The 24,311-nt window shown below is 34.9% G+C and overlaps 1 protein-coding gene and 1 pseudogene across 1 annotated transcript in view; one reads left to right on the top strand and one right to left on the bottom strand.

The window, feature by feature from the left end:
- LOC107596266 (CUGBP Elav-like family member 5) overlaps window positions 1–18,962 on the bottom strand; it is a 173,678-nt pseudogene extending 154,716 nt beyond the window's left edge.
- Window positions 18,963–23,671: 4,709 nt separating this feature from the next.
- Window positions 23,672–24,311, top strand: part of LOC107596265 (NAD-dependent protein deacetylase sirtuin-6-like) — a 30,809-nt gene continuing 30,169 nt past the window's right edge. Inside the window, 1 exon segment of the mRNA XM_016286963.1 lies at window positions 23,672–23,737. Coding sequence (XP_016142449.1) covers window positions 23,672–23,737 — 66 coding nt within the window.

The raw sequence follows: 24,311 nt of genomic DNA, 5'->3' as shown, positions 1-24,311 counted from the left end.
TATATATAAAATACTAGAGAAATTTCCATGAAATTCTAGGGTTTTACTAAATTAAACTTATCCAACAAACCCCACTTAAAATTCCCGGATATTTCCAGGTTTACCATAACTGGGAACCCTGCCTTTCATTTTGACTATAAAAAAAATTGGAGGAATAAAAAATGGAGAAGGATGGAAAAATGACAGGCCAAATGTCAGGCTAGCAAACATGCCATCGGCGGGGATTCATATGTATTTCTCCAGCCTCTGATCTCATTTTGCTGTGTTTTTTTTTTTGAGATGAAAAAATAATGGCCTTTCTGTCCCAACTGTCCAACAATATCTATGCAAAACAAGTGTAAGAATCGTTGTTTCTCTGTCTCTCTTCCTCCTCTGACCTCTCGAGCCCCGATGCCCGCTTTCCGCAGACACTTAATGGAGATGCAGGAACTCTGCCGGCCCGGCTGTGGCTTTCTATTCAACACACACACACACACACACACACACACACACAGAAGTGCACATACATGCCTAAGGCTGTCAACATGACCATCGTCACCCTGTTTGCATATACCATCTCTCTTTTTACTTTCCTTTCCTCTAAACTCGATGCGCCCCAGCGTATTCCTGCACATATTACTCTATTCATCTTCCACCTTCCTCTATTTATATTCTTTTGCGCTCCGTCTCTCTTCTCTTCCTGCTTCCCAGACATCTCTCTGATAAATACCCTAGTTATGAATTATATTGTAGTTCTTGTGGTCGAATCAACCAGAGCGCAATAATTCCTAATAGTACAACAATACGATCTGACAACCCGATAGAGCTCTTAAATAAAAGGAAAGTAAGGAAACGGCGCAAACACAGACAATAAATTTCCTTTAGACATTTCAGTTGCGTTGTCTGACTTCATGGGAAATCTGTGAATTATACAACAGGGTTGACTAGGTCGCACCCTTGATAACAATACGGCATGCATTAATCAATATTAGTGAATGTCTATGTGATTGATTGTGCCCTCAATTCATCTGTTTTGCATTAAATCTATGAACTCGAATGCTCCTGCATGATTTAGTTGAACCTGCATACTGGATTCAAAAATGGCAAAAAATCCAACAATTGTTTGAAGTTTTATCAGGTTTACCCTCATCTAAACATCACATGGTAAATAAAAACTGTAAGTGTAACTTACAGTCCACACTGAAAGCAAAAAGGAAGTATAATATGACACAATTAGAACATTTTATTAATAATATACATGTATTACGTATTATTAATAATACACTAAATGTTTGGGGTTGCTAAGATTTTATAATGTTTTTGAAAGAAGCCTCACATGTTCACCAAGGATGCATTTATTTGATTAAAAAATACGTTGAAAAATTGTGAAATATTATTACAGTTTACAGAAACAGTTGTCTGTTTGAATATATTGTAAAATGTAATTTATTCCTGTAATCAAAGCTGAATTTTCAGCATCATTACTCCAGTCTTCAGTGTCACATGATCCTTCAGAAATCATTCTAATATGTTGATTTGCGGCTCAAGAATCATTTCTGAGTATTATCAATGTTGAAAACAGTTGTGCTGCTTCATATTTTTGTGGAAACCATTAATTTCCTCCCCAAATGGCATCACTTGTTGCTTTATTGCATTGCATCTGATTAGGAAAATTATGCCAGTTGTCAAACATCTGGCTCGGCGTGACTAATGAAGCCCAAACTAAATCTTGCAAACCACATTTACCAAAACCATTTGTCCCAATCCCAGAGCAGAATAAAACTCAGCCGGCCAAAAAACAAGCCAGTGAGTGACTGCTGTTTCTGGTTTCTAAACCAGTTCAGGTGTCACATGACTGTTATTCCACTGGCACCCCGTCTGCTCCTGAAATAGTCTCTCCAGCCTAAAATTATGCTCTACTGCTCTCTTTTACAGTGACCCCACTCCAAACACATACAAAGAAACACACACACACACACACACACCTCAAAGTAAAAGTAGCTCATTCCTTTTTAAGACAACCAGTTCTATAATCGGGCTCCATTCAGACACATTCAGGGCTTATAATATACTGTACATCTTAATCTGAAAATGATGACTAGTAATATCATAATTTACTGTGCTACACGTCCCAGTGAGACCAGCAGGTCTGGACATCAGAGTATCTCAAGAAACCTGTCTAGAACATGTTCAGGTCATATTCCACCCCAAACTTTAAAGATCAAATTTGTATTTTCCATTAAGAAATTTGCATCATGGAAATAAAGAACATCTATTCTGTAATTGTCATTATATTAATGTGATAAAATGTTATATAATAATATATGTATTATAATATATATATATTATTAAATTAAATTATATGTGTATATATATATATATAATACACATATAATTTAATTTAATAATTTATGCATTTAGCAGATGCTTTTATCCAAAAGCGACTTACAGTGCATTCAGGCTATACATTTTTTACCAGTATGTGTGTTCCCTGGGAATCGAACCCACGACCTTTTGCGCTGCTAACGCAATGCTCTACCACTAATAAATACTACAAAATTGCTATTTAAATATTAAATAATTTAATTTGTAAAAAAAAAAAAAAATCCCACAAAATGTACACAATATTTACTTAAAATGTTATACAAATAAATATAAAAAAAAAAAATTACTGATTGACAAGACAATGTCAACAGAACGATCACCGCTATTAATAGGTCAGCTGGGCACAAAAAACTAACTTCTAATTTCTAATCTTTGATGTTGATGTAAAATGTGACCTGGAAATGTGCTCGGCAGGTTTCGTGAGATTCAGCTGTGTGTGTATCTGTGCATAAGTTCCATAAGTGCATGTACTGTACGGATGTATTCATATTGTGCTTTTCTGCATCTGTGTGTGTGATCCAACAAGGTTAATGTTTGTAACCTTTACATAAATCTACTGCGGCCCTTTTCCAGCGTTGTGTTTTCTGGCAGCTGGCTCACGGCAGCGATAGATCCCACGGGAGTGTATGAATGTTCAGCCACATGACAGTCCAACATGAGTACATGAGCCAAACAAACCCTATAGCTCACCTCTGATTATCTCTTGCTTCATTCCCAATGGAAACCACGTCATCTAAATATACAGCTCCATTTCCACACATACACTCTTAAAATAAAGCTTCTTTACTAGCATTGATGGTTCTATGAAGAACCTTTAACATCCATGGAATCTTTCCATTCCACAAAAGGTCGTGGAAAAAGTTCTTTAGACTTTTACAATGTTCTTCACACTAAGAAGAAATGGTTCTTTTAAGAACTGTTCCCTGAAAGGTTCTTTGGGGAACCAGAAATGTTTTTTCAATGGCATCACTGCAAAAACCCATTTGGAACCTTTACTGGTAAAGGAACGCTTCGCCGAAAAATTATAATTCGCTGAAAGTCACTTCTGGCCAAAATATGAGTCCATAATAACGCTTCATCTCCTGCTCTCCCTTCCAGTTTTGCTTTGTTTTCACTTGTAAATGGTGCTTGAGTTTTGCATATTTCTCTCCTGACAAGACAGCTTTTCACTGGAGTAAGCAACATTATGGATAGAGGACTCATATTTTAGCCAGAAGCAAAGGTTTGAAGTTAAAAATGCCTTAATAATGGATTTGTTTCGTACAAACATGCAGCTTTTATCTTCACAAGACGTTAACTGATGGACTTGAGTGGAGCGGATTACTTGTGGATTACTGTGATGTTTTAATCAGCTGTTTGGACTCTCATTCTGACGGCACCCATTTACTGCAGAGAATCCATTGGTGAGCAAGTGATGCAATGCTAAATTTCTCCAAATCTGGTGAAGAAACACTCATCTGCATCTTGGATGGCCTGAGGGTGAGTAAATGTTCAACCAATTTTCATTTTTGGGTGAACTCTTCCTTTAAGCGTGTAGGAAAGAGAAATCTCCTTAAAGGAACACTCTACTATTTTTGAAAATATTTTCAACATTTTCCAACTCCCCTAGAGTTAAACAGTTGAGTTTTACCATTTTCGAATCCATTCAGCCGATCTCCGGGTCTGGCGGCAGCACTTTTAGCTGTAGCTTAGCATAGATCATTGAATCTGATTAGACCGTTAGCATCTCGCTCAAAAATGACCAAAGAGTTTCTATATTTTTCCTATTTAAAACTTGACTCTTCTGTAGTTACATCGTGTACTAAGACCGATGAAAAATGAAAAGTTGAGATTTTCTAGGCCGATATGGCTAGGAGCTATACTCTCATTCACAGCTAAAAGTGCTACCGCCAGACCCGGAGATCGATGAATGGATTCAAAAACGGTAAAACTCAACTGTTTAACTCTAGGGGAGTTGGAAAATGAGCCTATTTTCAAAAATAGTGGAGTGTTCCTTTAAGATCACAACTGCAGTTTCTAAACAACAATGAGATTAAATGTATCTCTATCGGAGACAAAAAGCTTCCTGTGAAAAAGACACCAGTAATCTCTGTATCTGCTATATCTTCTCTGCCGTCATGCATACAACATTAAATTAGCAGGAGATTTCTGTGTGGGGTGAACTTGAGCAGACTGACAGTACATAGCCGAAGGCATGATGAAATACAACATGTCTAACATCTGCCACACACAAGCTTCTGATGGACCTGTTTGCCCTCAGAACCAAAGACCACCGGACGTTACAGGAATGTTACAGGGATGAAAATTTGAGGAGGAAAATGGAGGACACTTCCACTACTTTCAGTACGATAGTTCACCCCAAAAAATTAAAAGTCTACCATCTTCTACTCACTCATACCTTCTTTAGGCAACATTTATTCATTTTGCTTTTTTTTTTGCACAACAAAAGTGTATGGTAACCAGAGTCTGTCAAGGTATCAATATAAGTGCTTATTTAAAATCTCTTGTTGATAATATAATCACAAAATACACAATTTTATGGTAAAGTGTTTCAAAAATACTAAACTATTGATAAAGTGACTGCAACCCCTTCAGCCTTATTGCTTTTATAAAAAGCATAATTAAAATATTAAAGGCACTAATTTCCATTCAGATGTTAATTTATTATGCTAATTCCTTTTTAGAAATTGACAGCCACAGACCACTTTCATTGTATGAAAAACATCCTAATTTTACAAAGTATTGTAAATGAAACAAAAATTATTAGAGACTGTGTTACAAAAATACTATTTTAATCTTTCTACTTCAACATTTCACGTATAATTCAATGTGTTACTTGCCATTATTTGTGAGATTTGCTAGCAATTTCTGAGTGAAAACTATTTAAAAGTAAATCCTACATCAAATTTTTTTTTCCCCCCGGTGCATTTAAGTAGATTTTCATAAAAAGACTTTGAAGAAACATGGAGTGATTTTTGGGTGAACTATTCCATTTCCATTCCAAGCTTTCCTACAAATATAATCTTGATTACATGTTGCAAAAAAAGGAAAATACATCAGGAGAACACAGAAGAACCAGAAAAACAACTGTTACTGAACTGCGTTCAACGGTTAGACCTTTTCTGCCTGAAATAGATGAAACAAAAAGCCATTAGAGAAATACAGAGAGAGATCAAAAGAGACATACCCCAGGTAGAGTCTTCTGTTCATGCAATGCATTCTGGGCTTTGATGGCTGATTCACGAGCGCAGTAGGTGAGGAACGCGCAGCCTGTAAAAACGAGACGAGAATCAGATACAGAACTGCACACACCTACTCAAAACACACACACTCATGTACCAAAGCTCTGTGTTTTACGTTTCCATGCTGCCATTTATCACAAAGACTGCAAAAGGAAAACAGAGTAGTAAACTAGATTTTTACATGTTTTGAGGCAAACATGAGTGATGTCTGCCGGTGCAAAACTCGCTGTTCTGGGTTGTTGACTTGCCAAGGCATTTCTATGTGCTTGCTTTGTTTATTCTACGTACAAAGGCATTATATTGTAATGTATGAGTAATAGGCTCCTGAATGTTTCTGTGTGTGCGCAGCGCGATCGCTGATCTCTGATGTATGTGTGTGTGTGTGTGTGTGCGTCAATGAAAGCAGCATATTAACATAGAACGGCGATTAAACTGGAACCGCCTGTGTATTAAACATTAATGCACACCTGCATATATCTATATATATAATTTATAGTTTCATATATATATATATAAAAGTTGGTCCCCCCTCCCTCATTGTTCAAGGTATGGTTACGGTCTTGGTTTAAAGTATATTGTAGATTTGGACCTGGGTTACGACCCTCCCGCCAGTGTTTTTGGCTGCCCTGACCTTGTAACCTCAGCTCAACGCCTCTGATCCCAGAAGAGCAGCTAGAAATGATTTCCAATGGCCATGATCAGACATCAGTCATGTCTGTCATTCTGTGCTCTCTCTCTCGCACTCTTTAATAGGTGGTGTGAGCAGTGTGGCCACAATAGACTTTAAGCTTGTGAATTAATTTACCCCATGATTATGAGCAACAGGATATCATGTCACACTCTATGGCTTCTGTTTATACTATACTATTCTGTTCTATAATATGTATACTGTTCTAACTTTGAATAACAAACAATAATATTTTTTTTTTATAATTTTTTGTTAACTGAAATAAAGCTGAAAAAAAATTAGATGACACATTTAATTTAATTAGATGAGGGAAAATTGAAAATAAATATATTTAAGCCGAGTTAAAATTATTAAAACTGAAAAAAAATCAATCTAAAAAGAAATATTAAAAAACAATAGCACAAAAAAATAAAAAAATAAATTAAAAAAACGTTTAAAACATTAACCGTGAACAGTGTTGTTATTGTAAAGCAAAATTTTTAAAATTTGTTTTCATTAATTGAAATAAATGTGAGATAAACATATAAATATCAGACAAAGAACTTTAAAACTCAAAGAAATTTAGAACATAATTATGTAAGTTAAGTAAGTTGAAGTACTAAAATGTCTGAAACTGAAATAAAAATATATTACAGCAAAAAAATAAATAGATATTAACAAAAAACAATAACTTTAAAAATGTTAAATACTTTTTAATAAAGCATTTTCTGTGAAGAGTGTTGTTATTGTTAACTAAAACTTAAAAATAATTTTTGTTAATTGAAATAAAGCTGAAAAATAAAAATATTAGATGGAAAAAACTTTTAGAAACTCAAAGGAAAAACTGAAAATGTGTTTAAGTTAATTGGAGTGCTAAAATGACTAAACCTAAATATGAAATAAAAATAAATTAAAGCTAAAAAGAAAACAAACACTAACAAAAATGTCAAGACCACTTAAAATGAAGATATAAAAATAAAAGCTAATTCAAAATATCAATAGATATTATATATAAATAATTCAAAAATAACTCAGATTGTTAACACGGAATTATGGCTTCTACAGAATGGCAAGTCTGTCTAGAAAAGTAGGGTGGAAAAAGTCATTTGTGCTACTTTTGTCATTGAAATGGTAAATTTGTCCTAAATTACCTTAATTCCCCCTATATATACACATTTGGCAAGCAATCAGCTGATTAGGGGGATTTTCAATAGCATTTAAAACCCTGAATAATCTTTATTCTGTCTAGCTAGTTGTCTTTTTGTTAATCAGAAAGTTTGCAAAAAATATTTTAAAAAGGTCAAAATGAATTAAAACCTTGTTAAGAGGCACATTCCTTTCTATTCAGCCTCTTAATACATCTTCATATTCACATTCAGCCTTTCCCAAATAAATAAGTAGACACAAATAAATTAATTATATTCTGAATTAAAACTACTGCATTTCCACTTGGAGCCAGCTCTCGAAGATCAGACAAAGAATCCAAAGGAATATTAAAGCAGTTCTGACAGCGATATTTCCATCGCTTCAGTATAATTGGCTTGTAATGATTGCTGTTATAGGAGCAGTAGTCTAGTGTAACCTGTAAACCTTAATTAAACCAGTCACATTCAGATGGACCCAAACCAACCCTCTGAGTGAAGCCACGTGGCCGGAGCGAACGGACCACCTCAGGTAGAACTAATCACACACACACACACACACACAGGGAACAGCATTTAGAGAGATACACTCTCATATGTATTCATGTTGCACACCTGTGTCCATTCAACAACAATATCACACTATAATATATTGTACACTGGCACAGCATGCAGTGTTCATACTCTATAAATCAACATCTCATTAGCAGCCCATCCATGCCAGAACAGATTAAGTAGGTTGTAAAACTAGTTTAAAGACCCAATGAATCTGTTTTGACATTGACAGTTTACTATCCTGCATTGACATATTATTCCTATTGAAATTGGAAGCTGAGCTGGAACATATAAAAAAAGGCGACAACACTTTGCAATAAGGTCCTGTTAGTAAACGTTGATTAATGCATTAACATAACAATTAACCACAAATGGTAAAAAAATGTCACTGGGGCTGCGCCTTTTCAAAAGATAATATAACATATAACTAATAGATAACTAATACATACACTTTAGATACTAATATATAGTCTTAACGTACTAATATGCACCTATACGGTACTAATATGTATTTTTTAAGGGTAAATAAGATGTACCTTTTAGCTTTTGCACCTTACCACCCCAGTAGCTTTGTACCTTTTTATTCTGAGAATGTAACATTTGTTATAATATTTATGCATAAGTAAAAAAAAATGCAACCATTAAATAATATTAAGAGATAAAACTTTTGATTTTAATAATGTATTACTAAATGTTGAAATTAAATTAAATTATTTAGAAGCATTTTTCATTGTTGGTTCATGTTAATGAATGTAGTTAACTAATGTTAACAAATGAAACCTTATAAACTGTTACCTAAAAGGTTTCTCTTTTTATAGCTTGGCAAAAATCACACTTGACAACCGATGGGGAAAACAACAACACTTTACTGCAATATGTTATTCTAAAGAAAAACAAATGATTGTTTTTCTATCAAAATGCAATAATTTGATCCATTCAAGTGACGTCGCTGAAACCTCTTAGTTTTTAGGGCCTCTCACTGAACCACCTGTTTCATAGAGATACTTTTCACAATCCAATCAATCCTTAATAGATAAAATAATATATATTTTCATCTTTTAATGTCCATCAAGGCTGCATTTATTTGATCGAAAATCAAATACAGTTATATTTTAATACTGTAAAAATTGGTTAAATTGTAAAATATTATTACAATTTAAAATAAATGTTTTCTATTTGACTATATTTTAAAATGTAATTTATTTCTGTGATGCAAAGCTGAATTTTCAGCATCATTACTCCAGTGTTCAGTGTCACATGATCCTTCAGAATTCATTCTAATATGTACGGTGGCCGAGAAGTGCAGAACAAATCACAACAATTCATACAATACATTTAAACTGAGCTACTTTAATACCATCTCCAAACTTTCTACCATGACTCTGCTGTTCTTCGGCTGGTTCTTCTCTGTATACGTTGATTGGCAGATGTTTCGTCCAGTCAGCGGTGAGTAATCCAAAACCAATGGTGCTGTCTCAAACTATACCTACCTCTTCTGGTTTGTCTGATTTGTCATTGTGTTTTCTGACTTGTTAATTTGTTTTCAGATTTGTCGTTGTGTTTTCTGACTTATGTTTTCTGAATTGTTGTTGTGTCTTCAGAATTGTTATTTTGTTTTTTAGACTTGCATTTGTGTTTGTAATTTGTTCTTTTGTTTTCAGAATTGTGATTTGTTCTGCACTTCTCGGCCACCGTAAATATGTGATCTTTACTTAATATCCTAATGATTTTTGGCATAAAAGAAAAATCAATAATTTTGACCCATACAATGTATTTCTGGCTATTGCTAAAAATATGCCCAAGCGACTTAAGACTGCTTTTGTGGTCCAGGGTCACATATGCTGATTTGCTGCTCAAGAAACATTTCTAATTATGATCAGTATTGCAAACAGTTGTGCTGCTTCATATGTTTCTGAAAACCTATTTTTATACAACCATGAATATCCTGTTTCAGTCAGAAATGAATCAAGTAAAATGGATTGCAAATGGCATTCCATGTAAACGTTAAGTAAAACAAGCAATCAAAGTCATGATTGGGTTCATTCGGGACAGTACAGTACAACTACAGTGCTTACAGAAAGAAACACCGCCTCTGGCTTTATACACCAGAGAATTACACGCCGGCTAATTTAAGATAGAGACAGATAATTGGATTCAGCCAGTGTTATTCTGCACATTTGGTATCTGTGTTGTATCACACTCGGATCAATACATTCTGGGAGCAGAAAATGATAGTCATCTCCTTATCATTTTCCATTAAAATCCCCTTTTGATAACATTTCATCACGCAGGCTGGTGGGAAGGAAACGAAAGAGAGAGAGAGAGAGAGAGAGAGGGAATGATAGGGAGATAGAGAGTAAAAGAAAGGTTTTTGTAGCTCCATAAAAACACCTTTATCTCGGTTTGCCCCCAAACACTCCAAAAACAGGCCACACTGGATTATGGGCTATAAATGATATTAAAATCTCTCCGTTGTAGTAATTTCATTTTCTCTTATAAAATAAATCTCGGCCAAGCAAACACAAAACACTGGAAGCCAAACAGTTTCTAGACACCTTTTTGAGGTTATTTCTGAATTAAACGACTCTATTGGCAATTATTTATGTGAGTTTTAACTCAACATGACTTAATTACGTTCAAACGACTTCAGCGTAAAACAGATTTAGGACTGGAACAAATTTAGATGAGTATTGTAAACATTGTGCCAGATATTTTAGCCAAAATCTAGACTGTTTATGGTTTAAAGCCTTATCATCAACCAAAAATGTAAATCTGATTGCTTAGTAAAGCAAAATCAAACTTCAACAAGACATGATTTGAAGAATGCATACCGTTCTGAAGATTAATATTAGGGTATATTATTCAACATATTTGCAACTGTATCATTATTTGTCTGAAGCGTAATTAGCTGTCCACACAGAGGTCATAAACGTGCTCAGAAATGTGCTCCTCTCACAGGTTTTTTTATCTACACATGTTGGAAAGGCAATGAAATGCAATTACGTTTGACTTCCTACCCTCCATTACCCTTACATTAAATAGCCATTGCATTATATGACTTCATCTTTATATATAGCCTAGCTTTTCTGTCTAAAAGTGTAAATGTGACAATTTCTCTGAGTCGAGATCTTCCTTCTTTTCTCTGAGCATGTCACATTTATACACTTATATGCTCCCTGTACACATATATAAGCTGTAATTAAATATACTGTAAACATATTTATTCATGATTTTTCAATAACATGTGAAAAGATTTTGGAACTGCCACAAAAGAGAGCTAATTCTTCTGTTCAATGAAAATAGCCAATGATAGGATACACTACTGATCAACAGAAGTGCTCACCAAGTGCTCATTTGATCAGAAATGCAGTAAAAACTGTAATATTGCGAAATATTATTGCAATTTAAAAGAAGTGTTTTCACATGACTCTTCAGAAATCATTCTAATATGCAGATTTGCTGCTCAAGAAACATGTATTATTGTTAATCATGTTAAAAAAAGTTGTGCTGCTTCGAATTTTTGTGGAAACCGTGAAACATTTTGTTTTGCAGGATTCTTTGATGAATAGAAAGTTCAAAAGAACAGCATTTATTTGAAATAGAAATGACTGCTGGACAATTTGCATGATGTGTCATTATGTGGATCGTGCTGGCACAAAAATAATCAAAATAAAAGATAAGTTGTACCTGTGCATATCTAAATACATCAAAATTTATGACCATAACAAATGCACATTCACAAAATCATCATATTACAGCAACCATCATACTATACAGATATTCAATGCAAATTAATACAGTATTTGGTCCAATTGAGCTTATATGACACTATATGCAGCAATGTGGAGATCAAGCGAAAACAACACTGCGCTGACTGTCACATCTACATCTAGATGATGTGAATGCCCTTCTATAAGTAATCCTTCACATGCACTAATTAAGACTTCTTCCTCGACCTGAGAGAGCTCAGTGTCTAAGGTAGGAAAAGGATTACTCCTAAAAATAAAGGAAAAAACAGTCTGACAGTCTAATTCCATAGATAGACCCTTTTAAGCTCTTCTGCTGGTGCATTAAAGTGTCCAAAAAACATTTGAAGATCTGAAGGACCTATAATGTAACAATGTACTTTGGATTTTGAAGATGAGATGTACTTTCAAATGCATGTAAAATATATTGTCTAAAATAGATAGACAGAGAATGTTAGACATAGAGAATCATGACTATTGGTGCGTTCAAGTCGTGTCGGATAGATCGTATTTACGAGTTGAACGCACATGAACGCCACCACAAAGTCGTTATTACGAGTGGGAAACTCGAAATTCTCTTTAAGCCCCGAGTTTCCGAGTTGGGGGCGTGTCAATGAGAAACATGGTGGAATCGATGGATGCAATGTCTGTAGTTGACGGTAATTGTTTTGTTTAAATTGATAGTTTAGTTGTCCTATAAACTTAAATTGGTCATGTTCTTGTTATGCAGCAGACCCTGTTGTATTGTTTTGCAATTTATTAAAAGGTACACCGCCATCTTTTGCCGACTAAACTGATTTGAACGCTCCTGACGTCATAATTACGACTTGTCAACTTGTATGTACGAACTTCCCAGGAGGACTTGAACACAGCATTCGATACTTCATAGTACAGCACGCAGTCCAGGTTCATTACCCATAGTTCCCTTCTCAACAAAACCAATATTCCCTATAACATATTTCATAAGCTGACATCATGCTAAACAGTCATTACCTCAATGCTTCACCTCGCTCTTCACTTTGCGCTGTCATTGAGTGCCAACGTTAGTCTGAACAACAAGCTTTTACGCACCTACTTGCACGGCACAATCCAGACATTCGATTAAATATGTGCATGTGAATGCAGGTCAAAGGGAAGCCTGTAAACATGCTGCTTGTGATGATTAATGTTTACTGCTGTGGCTGTTTATCTAATGCGATGCACGCACACACACACACACACACACAAATGTACATCCACTCTCTTCATAAAAACTAGTTGATTTTGATAGAGTTCATTGTTTTCGTGTTGTAACAAAATGATATTCCAATAAGCATAAATATGCATAACAAACAAATACTGGGTAAAATAGGTCTTTTTAATTGCACAATGACCCATTTTATGGTCTGCCATCTTGGATCTTTTGTTGCAATGCATTTTGAGATTGCCTTGAAGGGCACATGTGATGCTGCCTTAAAGGAGACATATTATGCCCCTTTTTACAATATGAAATATAAGTCTCTGGTGTCCCCAGAGTGTGTCTGTGAAGTTTCAGCTCAAAATACCCCACAGATCATTTATAATATCATTTTGAAAATGCCTATTTTGAGAGTTTTTTTCGGGCCTGTCTCTTTAAATGCAAATGAGCTGCTGCTCCCCGCCCCCTTTTCCAGAATAGAGCTGCACCATTACAGCTCGGACCTGCTAAAAAACATCTGTTTTGGTTCTGATTATCATGTTTATCGTGCTGAAATCATGCGTTTTAAACCATATTAGTTTAAACTTCTGATATACGGTTTTCTGAGCGCACACATCTGAAGCACACGCACAGAAAGCGGCTGTCACAGCATGGGAGTACTAAACTAAGTTCTCATTCACACACAAGTTTACGTTAAAAACACACAAGTTACAAAAACAGTTAGTTATGTCTGTGAAGGTAAACAGCTGGGAAATAAATCTCATGTTTATTTTAGATCTGTGTGGCAGCAGCAATATAAAGTAAATAAATCAATAAATCCACTGCTGTCTTGACTCCTCTGAGGCTGGGACTCTAAATAGTGTTCTGTGCTCATCTGTGCAGCCAAAGACAGAACAGTTAGCATGTTTTGCTCAAACATTCGTCATGGCATTAGAGCTGGTACACCGTTGTCGCTTGCGAAAACAAATGATGGCGCCTTGGGTGTAAACTTACAGATTAAGGGGCGGTAATATTATAATGAGATCCCTTTGCCACGTCATTTTCTCAGACGCTTGCAGAAAAAGGCTTACCAAAACAAAGTTACTGCTGGGTTCATCTTTTTCACTTTTCCTTGGTTGGTAGATGCACCGGGGACTTGATTATAGCACTTAAAACCTGGAAAAGTCAGATTTTCATGATATGTCATCTTTAAAATTTGGCCAAAATAAGAATCTTAAAAGCAGCACAATTATACATTCATAGGCAACAATTTAAAGCATAATGGCAAGTAAAATACCCACCATTTATCACAGCTTTTTGTGCATATTATGCCTAAAAATGCTGCCTTTGTAGAAGAAGGAAAAAAACATCTTACAGCCTAAAGAGGTTAGCGGGTCTCCAAGTCCAGCCAAAATGACTAGTCTGGTCTGTTTAGCTCAGGGCTGGGCAACTTCGGTCCTGGAGGGCCACACTGTCTTTTGCTCCAGCCACAGTCAAACACACCTGCCTGTAGCTTTCTAGTGATCTTGAAGACATTGATTAGCTCGTTCAGGTGTGTTTGATTAGGGCTGGAGCTAAACTCTGCAGGACAGTGGCCCTACAGGACAGAAGTTGCCCAGCCCCATGGTTTAGCTGGTTTTAGAGATATTTTACACACTTGGGGGTTTAAAAGATACTTAATATTCAGTAATATTATCAATTTGACTGCACTGATACTATTGGATGAGAACAAAATGAACTAAATAAAGCTGGATAATGACAATTGTTTCACAGCTGAATCGGATTTGTTTCATAACTAATGAACTTTGCAACATCAACAGTGACTACGTTTACATGGACATCAGTAATCTAATTATTTACCTTATTCTAAATAAGCCAATATTATGATTATGGTGTTTACATGAGTTGCTTTTAGAATATTCCTTTCATGTTCCCGTTTTACATGTTATAGTACATAGTTCGATTAATGGCACACGTCATTAATAATATTGTCTTAATCGTATTAAAATCGGAGTATTGTTGTCCACGTAAACGTACTCACTGTTTTTGAACTGAATTGAATCAACACTCAACTGACTTGATCCGACAATATTGCCTTTTGTAGAGCGGCTTTATAGCTGAAATTGTATTTATTTCATAATTTGATGAACTTCTATTATTGAAATAAACTGAATCAACACTGAACTGAGCTAAGCTGAGCTGAATAATACTGTTAACTTCTGTAAAGCTGCTTTATAGCTGAACTAGTTTGCTTCACAACTAATGAACTTTGCAACATTCACAGTTTTTGAACTGAACTGAATCAACAATGATGGAAATTGAGCTGAATAATGACACTATTGTCTTTCTAAATCTGCTTTACAGCTGAAACCATATTCATTTCATAACTGACGAATTTTGCAAGCTGATTTGAAACAATCTGTAGTGTATTACAAAGTGCTACATAAACAAATGCGCCTTGACTTGTCATCTGGTCTGGCTGGGAGACCAGCTAAACCAGTGTAAAACCAGCTAAGGCCAGTGAACCACATTAGGATGACTTAATGCTATTCTTTTAGTAGGGATGTGAAAAAGAGTAATTGAAATGTGCATCTAATGCTGTTTTCCATCGATTTCACCCTCTGCCTATTGTGGCAGGTCTTGCACACTCAAAGCGCATTTCATAGCAGTAATTTAATGTCAATGTAAATGATAATCTAACAGCACTGTACTAATAACGTCCCACTGAGACAGTAGTCAACTGAGAGCATGCGCGCGCGTGTGTGCGCGCGCGTGTTTGTGAGTGTGACAGGCCTCCTACGCTGATTCATCCTCCCTCTCCCACCCTCCTATGGGCATAAACCATTATTCATTTGTGCGGTGTGTGTGTGTGTGTGTGTGTGAGCATGTGTGTGCCTCTGAGCGTGACAGAAAGAGGGAATATTTTGAGCAGAAGAAGGAAGGGGGACGCAGATACTCACAGAGGAGTGTGTTGCTTTAAATGGGTTTTCAAGTTCAATTAACATGATGTTTTTAACGAATTAGAGGACTATGTTTTCTTTCACTAATATACGAAATAATCACAGAAAACCTGGGCAAGAATCTGTCTGTTTAAACTGCATATAAAAGCTATTACATCCCTCTAGCGCTTGCTCTCAAATCAAATTAGAGCTTCAGTCAAGTGAGATGACCTGCCTAAGACAAAAGAGAAATCGAGGAATGGGAGCTCTTTTACTATTACAAATATTATTCTAAGCTTATTTAAAATCCAGGAATATTGTACATACTGTAGAATACAATTTAGATTCAGTTTTGATCCCGCTAAGAAAGAAGAAGTAAAAATTAGATCGCTTTAGTATCTCATTTGTTTCTCTAAGACAATGAGGTTAAATGCAAAATGAGACTTTAGATTTATTTTAATCCTGAAAAAAAGACCCCATTAATCTCACATGCATCTTCTAGAATTTCAGACATTTCTCATCAAATTCTTCCACAACCAAATGATCTGAGATGCTTTCCACATACATTTTATAGCTCTACACGCTTAAAAATAAAGGTGCTTCAAAAGGTTCTTCAAGCGATGCCATAGAAGAACCATTTTTGGTTCCACAAAGAAGCATTCAGTCAAAGGTTCTTTAAAGAACCATCTCTTTCTTACCTTTTTGTAATCTGAAGAACCTTCTTTCGCCACAAAGAACCGTTTGTGAAACAGAAAGGTTCTTCAGATGTTAAAGGTTCTTTATGGAACCATTTAGACAAAAAGGTTCTTCTATGGCATCGTGATTCCAAAAGGTTTACTTTGCAGCGATGTAACAGAAGAACCATTTTTGGTTCCCCAGAGAACCTCTCAGTGATCCGTTCTTAAAAAAAAAAAAAACATTATTTGCTTAGTGTAAATTTTACCATTTTACTAATCTAAAGAACCTTTTCCACTGTAAAGAATCGTTTGTAAAATGGAAAGATTCCATGGATGTTAAAGGTTCTTCAAGGTACCTTCAATGATAATAAAGAAACTTTAGTTTTATTATACTCTTATTTATATGACAACAATTGACTTATTTTTGATGAAAGCGTAATCTCTAACCAATATATATATATATATTTTTTTTCCGGCCTACCTTTAAAAAATAAATAAAATCATTACAAAGAACCATGCCAAACCACCATAAAGCATTATGTCCTAATTTCTGTTGGTGCATTAATTTGGATGAGATTTTGCTTGGGAATTTGGAAAAAATAATGCATACATGCTCAAATAAAATGCTCAAATGCCAAACAAAGAAACACTGATTCCTTCAATGGGTTCATGATTTCTTTAAATGCATAAATTAGCACGTAATGTAAGGTTCACATTTTACTGTGAATGAGAAACATCGCACCAAATGTTTCATTTCACATAGTGAAGAAGAGTACATGTCGCGCACTGGGAGCTCTTAGTATGCATCATCTGCGCGCAAAGCGGGGCTGCCCTACTTCTGCGAGTACACACAAAAATACGAGATGCTACACAAGTGGGAGTGACCACGGTACATCCAGCATCCTTTTTATCGTCATGACATGGATGAACACAAGCAGAAAAGCACAACGCAAGAGAAATAGAACAAGAGAGATCTGTCAACATCAGACGGGTCTGAATGACATCTGACAGCATGCATTGATGGAAATCAGTTGCAGTCATACTAGTGTAGTTCAATATAATGTGGGACACAAAAAGCCATGTGTACATGCACAAAGATGATTCTTATATTTTAAGTGAACAATAATGTTTATCTATTCCAAATTTTATATTACATAATGAATGTTAGCAGGTGCACAGGGTGAGCCAGCACAAAAACACAATGCATCAGTGTACTACATGAGAAATAGACCATGTTACTCGAAAAAGAGTGACAGAGGTAGGTTTGAATGGCATCTGACAGCATGTACTGATGGAAATCAGTTGCAATAGTGACTGTGCTTAAAAATAGTGTGAGGGAGGGAAATGAGGGGAAAATGTGGCTAAGATGAGAATACACCATGAATACATATATGTGCAACAGAAATCAGATTTTTAGATTTGGAGTAAACATTGAACTAGCATGCTACCTTAAAAAGTGATAGGTAGATTAAATTGACATCTAACTGCATGCATGCACTGATGAAAATCTGTTGAAATCATATCCATTGTGGTTTAATATTGCATAAGGGAGCACAATGAGTCAAAATATAAGAACAGGGGTAGCCTGCACAGTTTGTAAAGAACAAATGTGCATACAATCTTATGTTTATAAAGTCATAAATACCAATATAAACATGTTTTCTATCATCAATTTTATATTTCATAAGAATCGTTAACCACGCAGGTGCGCAAACACAAATCTACAATGCATTAGTGTACTGCGTGAAAAACAGACTATGTTACGCTTAAAAATATTTCGGTTTGAATTCCATGAATGCATGCTGTCAGATGTCAATCATTTGTAATCGTGCTGGTCGTGGTATATATGAGAGACCAGAAGGAGTGCAAAATAAATACATAAATAAAGTGCGTAAAGAATAAATACATGCGCAACAGAAGAAATTGATGTTTAGAAGTAAGCAGCGGTGAACAATAACGAGGCAACATATTTTTAGCTCGTAATGCATTTTATAACATGTAACCCATGTGGCCAGCCATCTAGAAGCATCAATACCTTTGTGCATGCCTGTGTAACGGTCCTTGAGGACAGTCAGTTCGTGGATCTTTCCAAACTGTTCGAAAAGAGGTTTGAGGTCCTTCTCCTCCAGGTTGCGCGGGATCTGTCCTATAAACAGCTTGATGGCATCCTGGTCTTTCATGGTGCCGTTGTCGGGGTGGATGGAGATGGGCTCTGAGCCGTTCATGGGCTTGGGGAAGGTGATGTTCGCGTACTGGGGCTGGTGCGGGATCAGGAGCAGTGGTGCCGCTGCCTGGCTCGGTACCGCCCCCGGTCCAGAGAGGAGCAGGCTGGCGTGGGCAGGCTGAGGATGCTGCTGAGGATGCTGCTGCCTCCTCGCTTCAGTCTGGGTGAATCTAGCCATTCTGCGCGCGGCGGAGAGCGCGATAATAATAACAACATACACACGCACGCACGCACGCACGCACAAGCCGGGAGAGAGTACGCGCTCCGCTGGAAACGCGACGTTCACTTTCTATTCGACACATGTCACGCTCGCGCCCCCCGCACCTGACGGGAGGAGGCGATGAAAGCCGAGCGCGGCTACGACTCACATGCGTGGACCCGTAGCGCCACCTGCCGACCAATAGTCAACTGCGCTCTCATGAAATCCAAAATGAGCCAATATTTGGCATGACATTTCAAAATGTCTCACTTTCAACATTTGATATGTTATCTATATTCTATTGTGAATAAAATATAAGTTTATGAGATTTGTAAATTATTCCATTCCTTTTTTACTCACAATTTGTACAGTGTCCCAACTTTTTTGGAATTGGGTTTGTATTTTCTTGTAAAATGTACTTCAGTAATGATTGTTGTAGTTGCAACTTTAATTTTCCATCTTATTTTTTTTCTACATTGTACTTGTACGTGTATGACTTTCCAAGACACCGAACAAAACAGGCCTGTTTCCCAGAGAGAGAGAAAAAATGACTACAGTAGCTTTTAAAAAAAAAATGTATTGCATTGCTAAGAACATACACAATCAATGCCAGGGGTACATACAATTGAGAGTACAAATGCAGGTTACAAAATCAGGAAAATATCGTACAAATGACACAATGAGACCGTTTTAAGGGCTTTGGGGTTGCTGGATGTAAGGGAGTGTCCCGATAGGATTTAAGTTCCTTATGAAAAATAAAAAAGTAAGGCTTAGCACCCTGAAATTTACATTTATGTAAGAAAATTTTCTCTTGAAAAATAAACAAATTTATCAAGAAATATTGGTCCTTTCCATCTTTATCAAAATTGTGCTGTGACTACAGTAGCTTTTTTATTATTTTTTTTTATTGCAAGTATAAACACTTAACTTCAACCATTAATGTAACATTGGATGACATTATGAATACAGAAATTATATAGGAAGACAAAGAAAAAACAAAATAAAATAAAAAATAAATAATAATACATAGATAAAACAAAAAATACAGAGGTAGTAAATCAAAATTATGTATCATTCAGCAGATCATTATACAATTTCACAAATTTGACACTTTTTTTGGTATTAATATTTTTTAATGTTATAATTAAGTAGTTAAAGTCACAAAGAAAATTATATAATTTTGGAGATGTTGAAGAAAATTTACATTTATGAATATAATATTTTCCCAATAAAATAAATACATTTCCTATATATTCTATATTATGTTTACAATGTGAAAAATAACAAAATATATCACACATAGTAACATCAATGTCTACATTAGATTTTGAAGAAAATAATTTTGACACGTCAGACCAAAATTCCTTAACAAGGGGGCATTTGAAAAAAAAGATGATCAATAGACTGCTGAAATTACAGAAATTACAATTCAGATGAGGATTACCAAATTTGGATGTAATCTCATTAGTGGCAGGGGCGTAGATTACGCGGGGGACGCGGGGGACGTGTCCCCCCCTACTTTTAATATGACGTAAATTCGTCCCCTGCACTTTTTCGGGCAAGTGTGTTCGTATAGAGGTTTTCAAGAGCCGGTGTGATATTCAAATAGAAAGCAGTTATTTTAAATAGTAAAAATATTTCACAACATTACTGCTTTTGCTGTACCTTGAATCAAATAAATGCAGGCTTGGTGAACAGAAGAGACTTCTTTATAAAACATTAAAAATCTTACTGTTCAAAAACTGTTGACTGGTAGGTTATATCTATTACAGAAATGTTATATTGTAATGTTTTATATATAAAACATTTCTGTCCCCCTCACTTCTGAAATGATGGCTACGCCCCTGATTAGTGGGGTATATATTATGCAAAATCTTTAAATGTAATTATTTTACTTGAAATGTGACATTTTTTGTTTATTTGATAACCTTGAAACCTCTGTGAATAATATACCTATTAAAGATAATGTGAAATATCTCGGCATCCATATTTCCAAGAAAATCTCTCTTAGGCAAGAAATGAACTTTACTCCTAAAATTAAAAAAAACAAACTAATATTTAACAATTGGCTTCAAAGAGATCTATCCTTTCTTGGTAGAGTTCTTTTAATAAAAGCAGAAGGTCTGTCTTATTTTATATACCCATCTTTTTCATTATTTGTTCACGACAATACATGTAAACAAATTAATAGTTTCTTGTTTAACTTTTTTTGGAAAAACAAACATCAACATTTGAAGAAACAAGTTCTTTGTGGTAAGAAAGCTGATGGAGGTTTTGAGATGCTTGATTTTTTTGACATTAATTATAATTTCAAAGTAAATTGGCTTAAGAATTGTGTCAATTCACCAGATTATTTTTGGTACTTTATCCTATACAATATCTATAAAAACGTGGGAGGTCTTACATTTTTGTTAACTTGTAACTTTTCCCCTTCTAAACTCCCCATTAAACTTTCTAAATTCCATGAACAGGCACTTTTGGCATGGAAACTTTGTTTTGTTCACAATTTCTCCCCGCATAAAGTGAAGCTATGGAACAACGAAAGTATTTTAGTAAAGAACAAGTCGATTTTTCTTAAGAACTGGCATGAAAAAGGTATGAATTATCTTTGTGATATACTAGATCCTCAAGGGAATGTTTACTCTTACGGTGATTTCATGTTTAAATACAGTTTCCCTGTGGTTCATAAGGAATTTCTTACAATTGTTAAAGCTATACCTAATGGTCTTGTTCACTTAATGAAATGTCATCTATCATTTGAAGAGATTGTACAAAGGGAACAGATTTTTTTGGTTGATGACAAGTGCATTTATGACCCAAAATGTAATAATAAAATTATAAGAAATGTGTTTCAGTCAAGGAAAAGAATAACTCCGAGGGGAATTTTTTTTTTGGAATTCTTTAATAGATAAGATTAATTGGAAAAAAAGCATGGCTCTTACCTTATAAATTCTGTGTCCCCAACAAAGTGACTACAGTAGCTTTTTTTTTTTTTAATTTTAAATAAAAGGGAACAGATTTTTTTGGTTGATGACAAGTGCATTTATGACCCAAAATGTAATAATAAAATTATAAGAAATGTGTTTCAGTCAAGGAAAAGAATAACTCCGAGGGGAATTTTTTTTTTGGAATTCTTTAATAGATAAGATTAATTGGAAAAAAAGCATGGCTCTTACCTTATAAATTCTGTGTCCCCAACAAAGTGACTACAGTAGCTTTTTTTTTTTTTAATTTTAAATAATTTTTTATTATGCTTTAAACGACATACAAAACAATACAAAGCCAGGGTAACAAAGGATAAAAGAAAAGGGAAAAAAAAAATTCAGAGACATGCATGACCTTTACATTACTTCAAAGATTTTGAAGACGGAACACAAACTGACCGTTTTAATTGCCTTTCTATTAGTATTATGTTGAATAGTACACAAGTAATTTTCCAACTCTTTCAAAAACACTGTAAAACAGGGTTTTTTGTTAGAAAATTTACACTTATGAATGTGAAACTTAACCAACAAAATAAAATAGACTTGTTATTTTTAGTCTGTGAAAAACATATTTTACCACATATTGTATCAGTTAGATTGACTACGGGCATATCAACCAATATCACAGCTTTAAATAAGGAAACTATAGCAGAATTAATTGCAGAGAAAACAAGAGAGAATTCCTTGGGAGTCACAGGAAAATTAAAGTGTACAAGAAACTCATCATATGTCATAAGATACCCTTGAGTGTTAAACAAATGACACACTAAGACAATACCCTTATCAAACCAGCTTTTCAAAAAAATACTTTTATGTTTAAACAAAATACACCGATTGTTCCAAATAAAATAACACTGTAGAGAAAAGTTGTGCTTGTAGATCAGTTTACAAGCCAACAAAGCCTGAGCATGAAAGGTAGATAGCTTCACTGGCAATTTCTCAATCTTATAATCACACATTAGTAAAAAAGAAAGACCCCCGAGTTGGTAAAAAATAAAATTAGGAATGAAATTCCACAAAAAAGGTTTATTCAAACAAAATTTTAACCAATTAATTTTGAGAGTATTATTTAAGGCAGAGAAATCCAAAAAGTCAAGTCCACCGTTTTTAAGGGGATTTATGACAACAGACTTATGAATGTAGTGCACAGGGTTCTTCCATAAAAAAATAAAATAAAATCTGATCGATAGACTTAACAGTTTTATTGTCTGAATATATGGTTGAAGCAATATAAGTTAATCTAGAAATTCCTTCTGCTTTTGACAGAAGAACTCTACCTCTGAGGGACAAGTCCCTTAATAACCAAAGATTAAATTTTCTTTTTATCTTTTCAAAAGCAGGGTTAAAATTCAGGGAAACTCTATCTTGTTCACTTTTCGAAATGACAACACCTAAGTAATTAACAGCTTATTTAACTGGAATACCATCCACAGATAAAAGGGAGGCATTTTTTAAGACTAATATTTCAAATTTTTTATATTAAGGTACAAACCTGAAGCATTAGAAAACAACTGTATATTTTTAATTGCCTGATGATTGATAATTAACTAATTAAAATACTTCTACCAGCAATATGAATTCCTTCTAGCTTACTATCCTTAAGTGACTACAGTAGCTGATCTAATCCAGGATGTGCACAGCAGAACTCCACGAAGTACACACATCCTTGACGTTACACGGAGGTGAAGCAACACACAAAACCGATTGTACGGAAGACCAGAAACTCTTGATTTGACTGACTAACTTGAACTTGTCTTTTTAGCCAGAAAGTGAGTCATGTCGGTGAATTACGCCGCAGGACTTTCTCCATATACGAATAAAGGCATCTGCGGCCTTCCGGAGGTAATGTTTACATTTGTTGCAGTTAGCCGGCTAGCTAGAATTAGCTTCATTTAGTGCATATTAGCATCAAATTGCTTTACGAAATGCAGTTATTCTGTATTCAAATCTATTCCAGTCTCTGTAGACTTACGTGTGTAAAGAATATGACGGATGTACGCTTCATTTCGCTACGAAATCTGAACAAAAACATTAGGCAGTTACTGAATTTTTATGCTAATAATAAAAACATGAGGTCTTTGTTATTTGGTTTTACCACAGTTTAGGGGGAAACGATATTAATATGAACAATAAAACAATTGTTTTTTTTTAAATAAGAATCACATTTTTTCCGCCAGGTAATAGTTCACTAGCTCAACTGTAAGACAGTTTATGGTTGCCAAGCAACGCACCGCGTTAATTCTAACTCAAGTGAGCTGTTATCGAATAATAACAACAACAACAAAAATAATAATATAAGGTTACTTACAGGTATACTTATATCGGCAGCTCATCAGATTTTATATATATATATATATATATATATATATATATATATATATATATATATATATATATATATATATGTGTGTGTGTG

This window comes from Sinocyclocheilus grahami, unplaced genomic scaffold (assembly GCF_001515645.1).
Source record: "Sinocyclocheilus grahami isolate Dianchi unplaced genomic scaffold, SAMN03320097.WGS_v1.1 scaffold216.1, whole genome shotgun sequence".
Taxonomy (NCBI): Eukaryota; Metazoa; Chordata; class Actinopteri; order Cypriniformes; family Cyprinidae; genus Sinocyclocheilus; species Sinocyclocheilus grahami.
The sequence above is the reverse complement of the archived record's forward strand: the minus strand, read 5'-3'. Positions and strand labels throughout refer to the sequence as shown.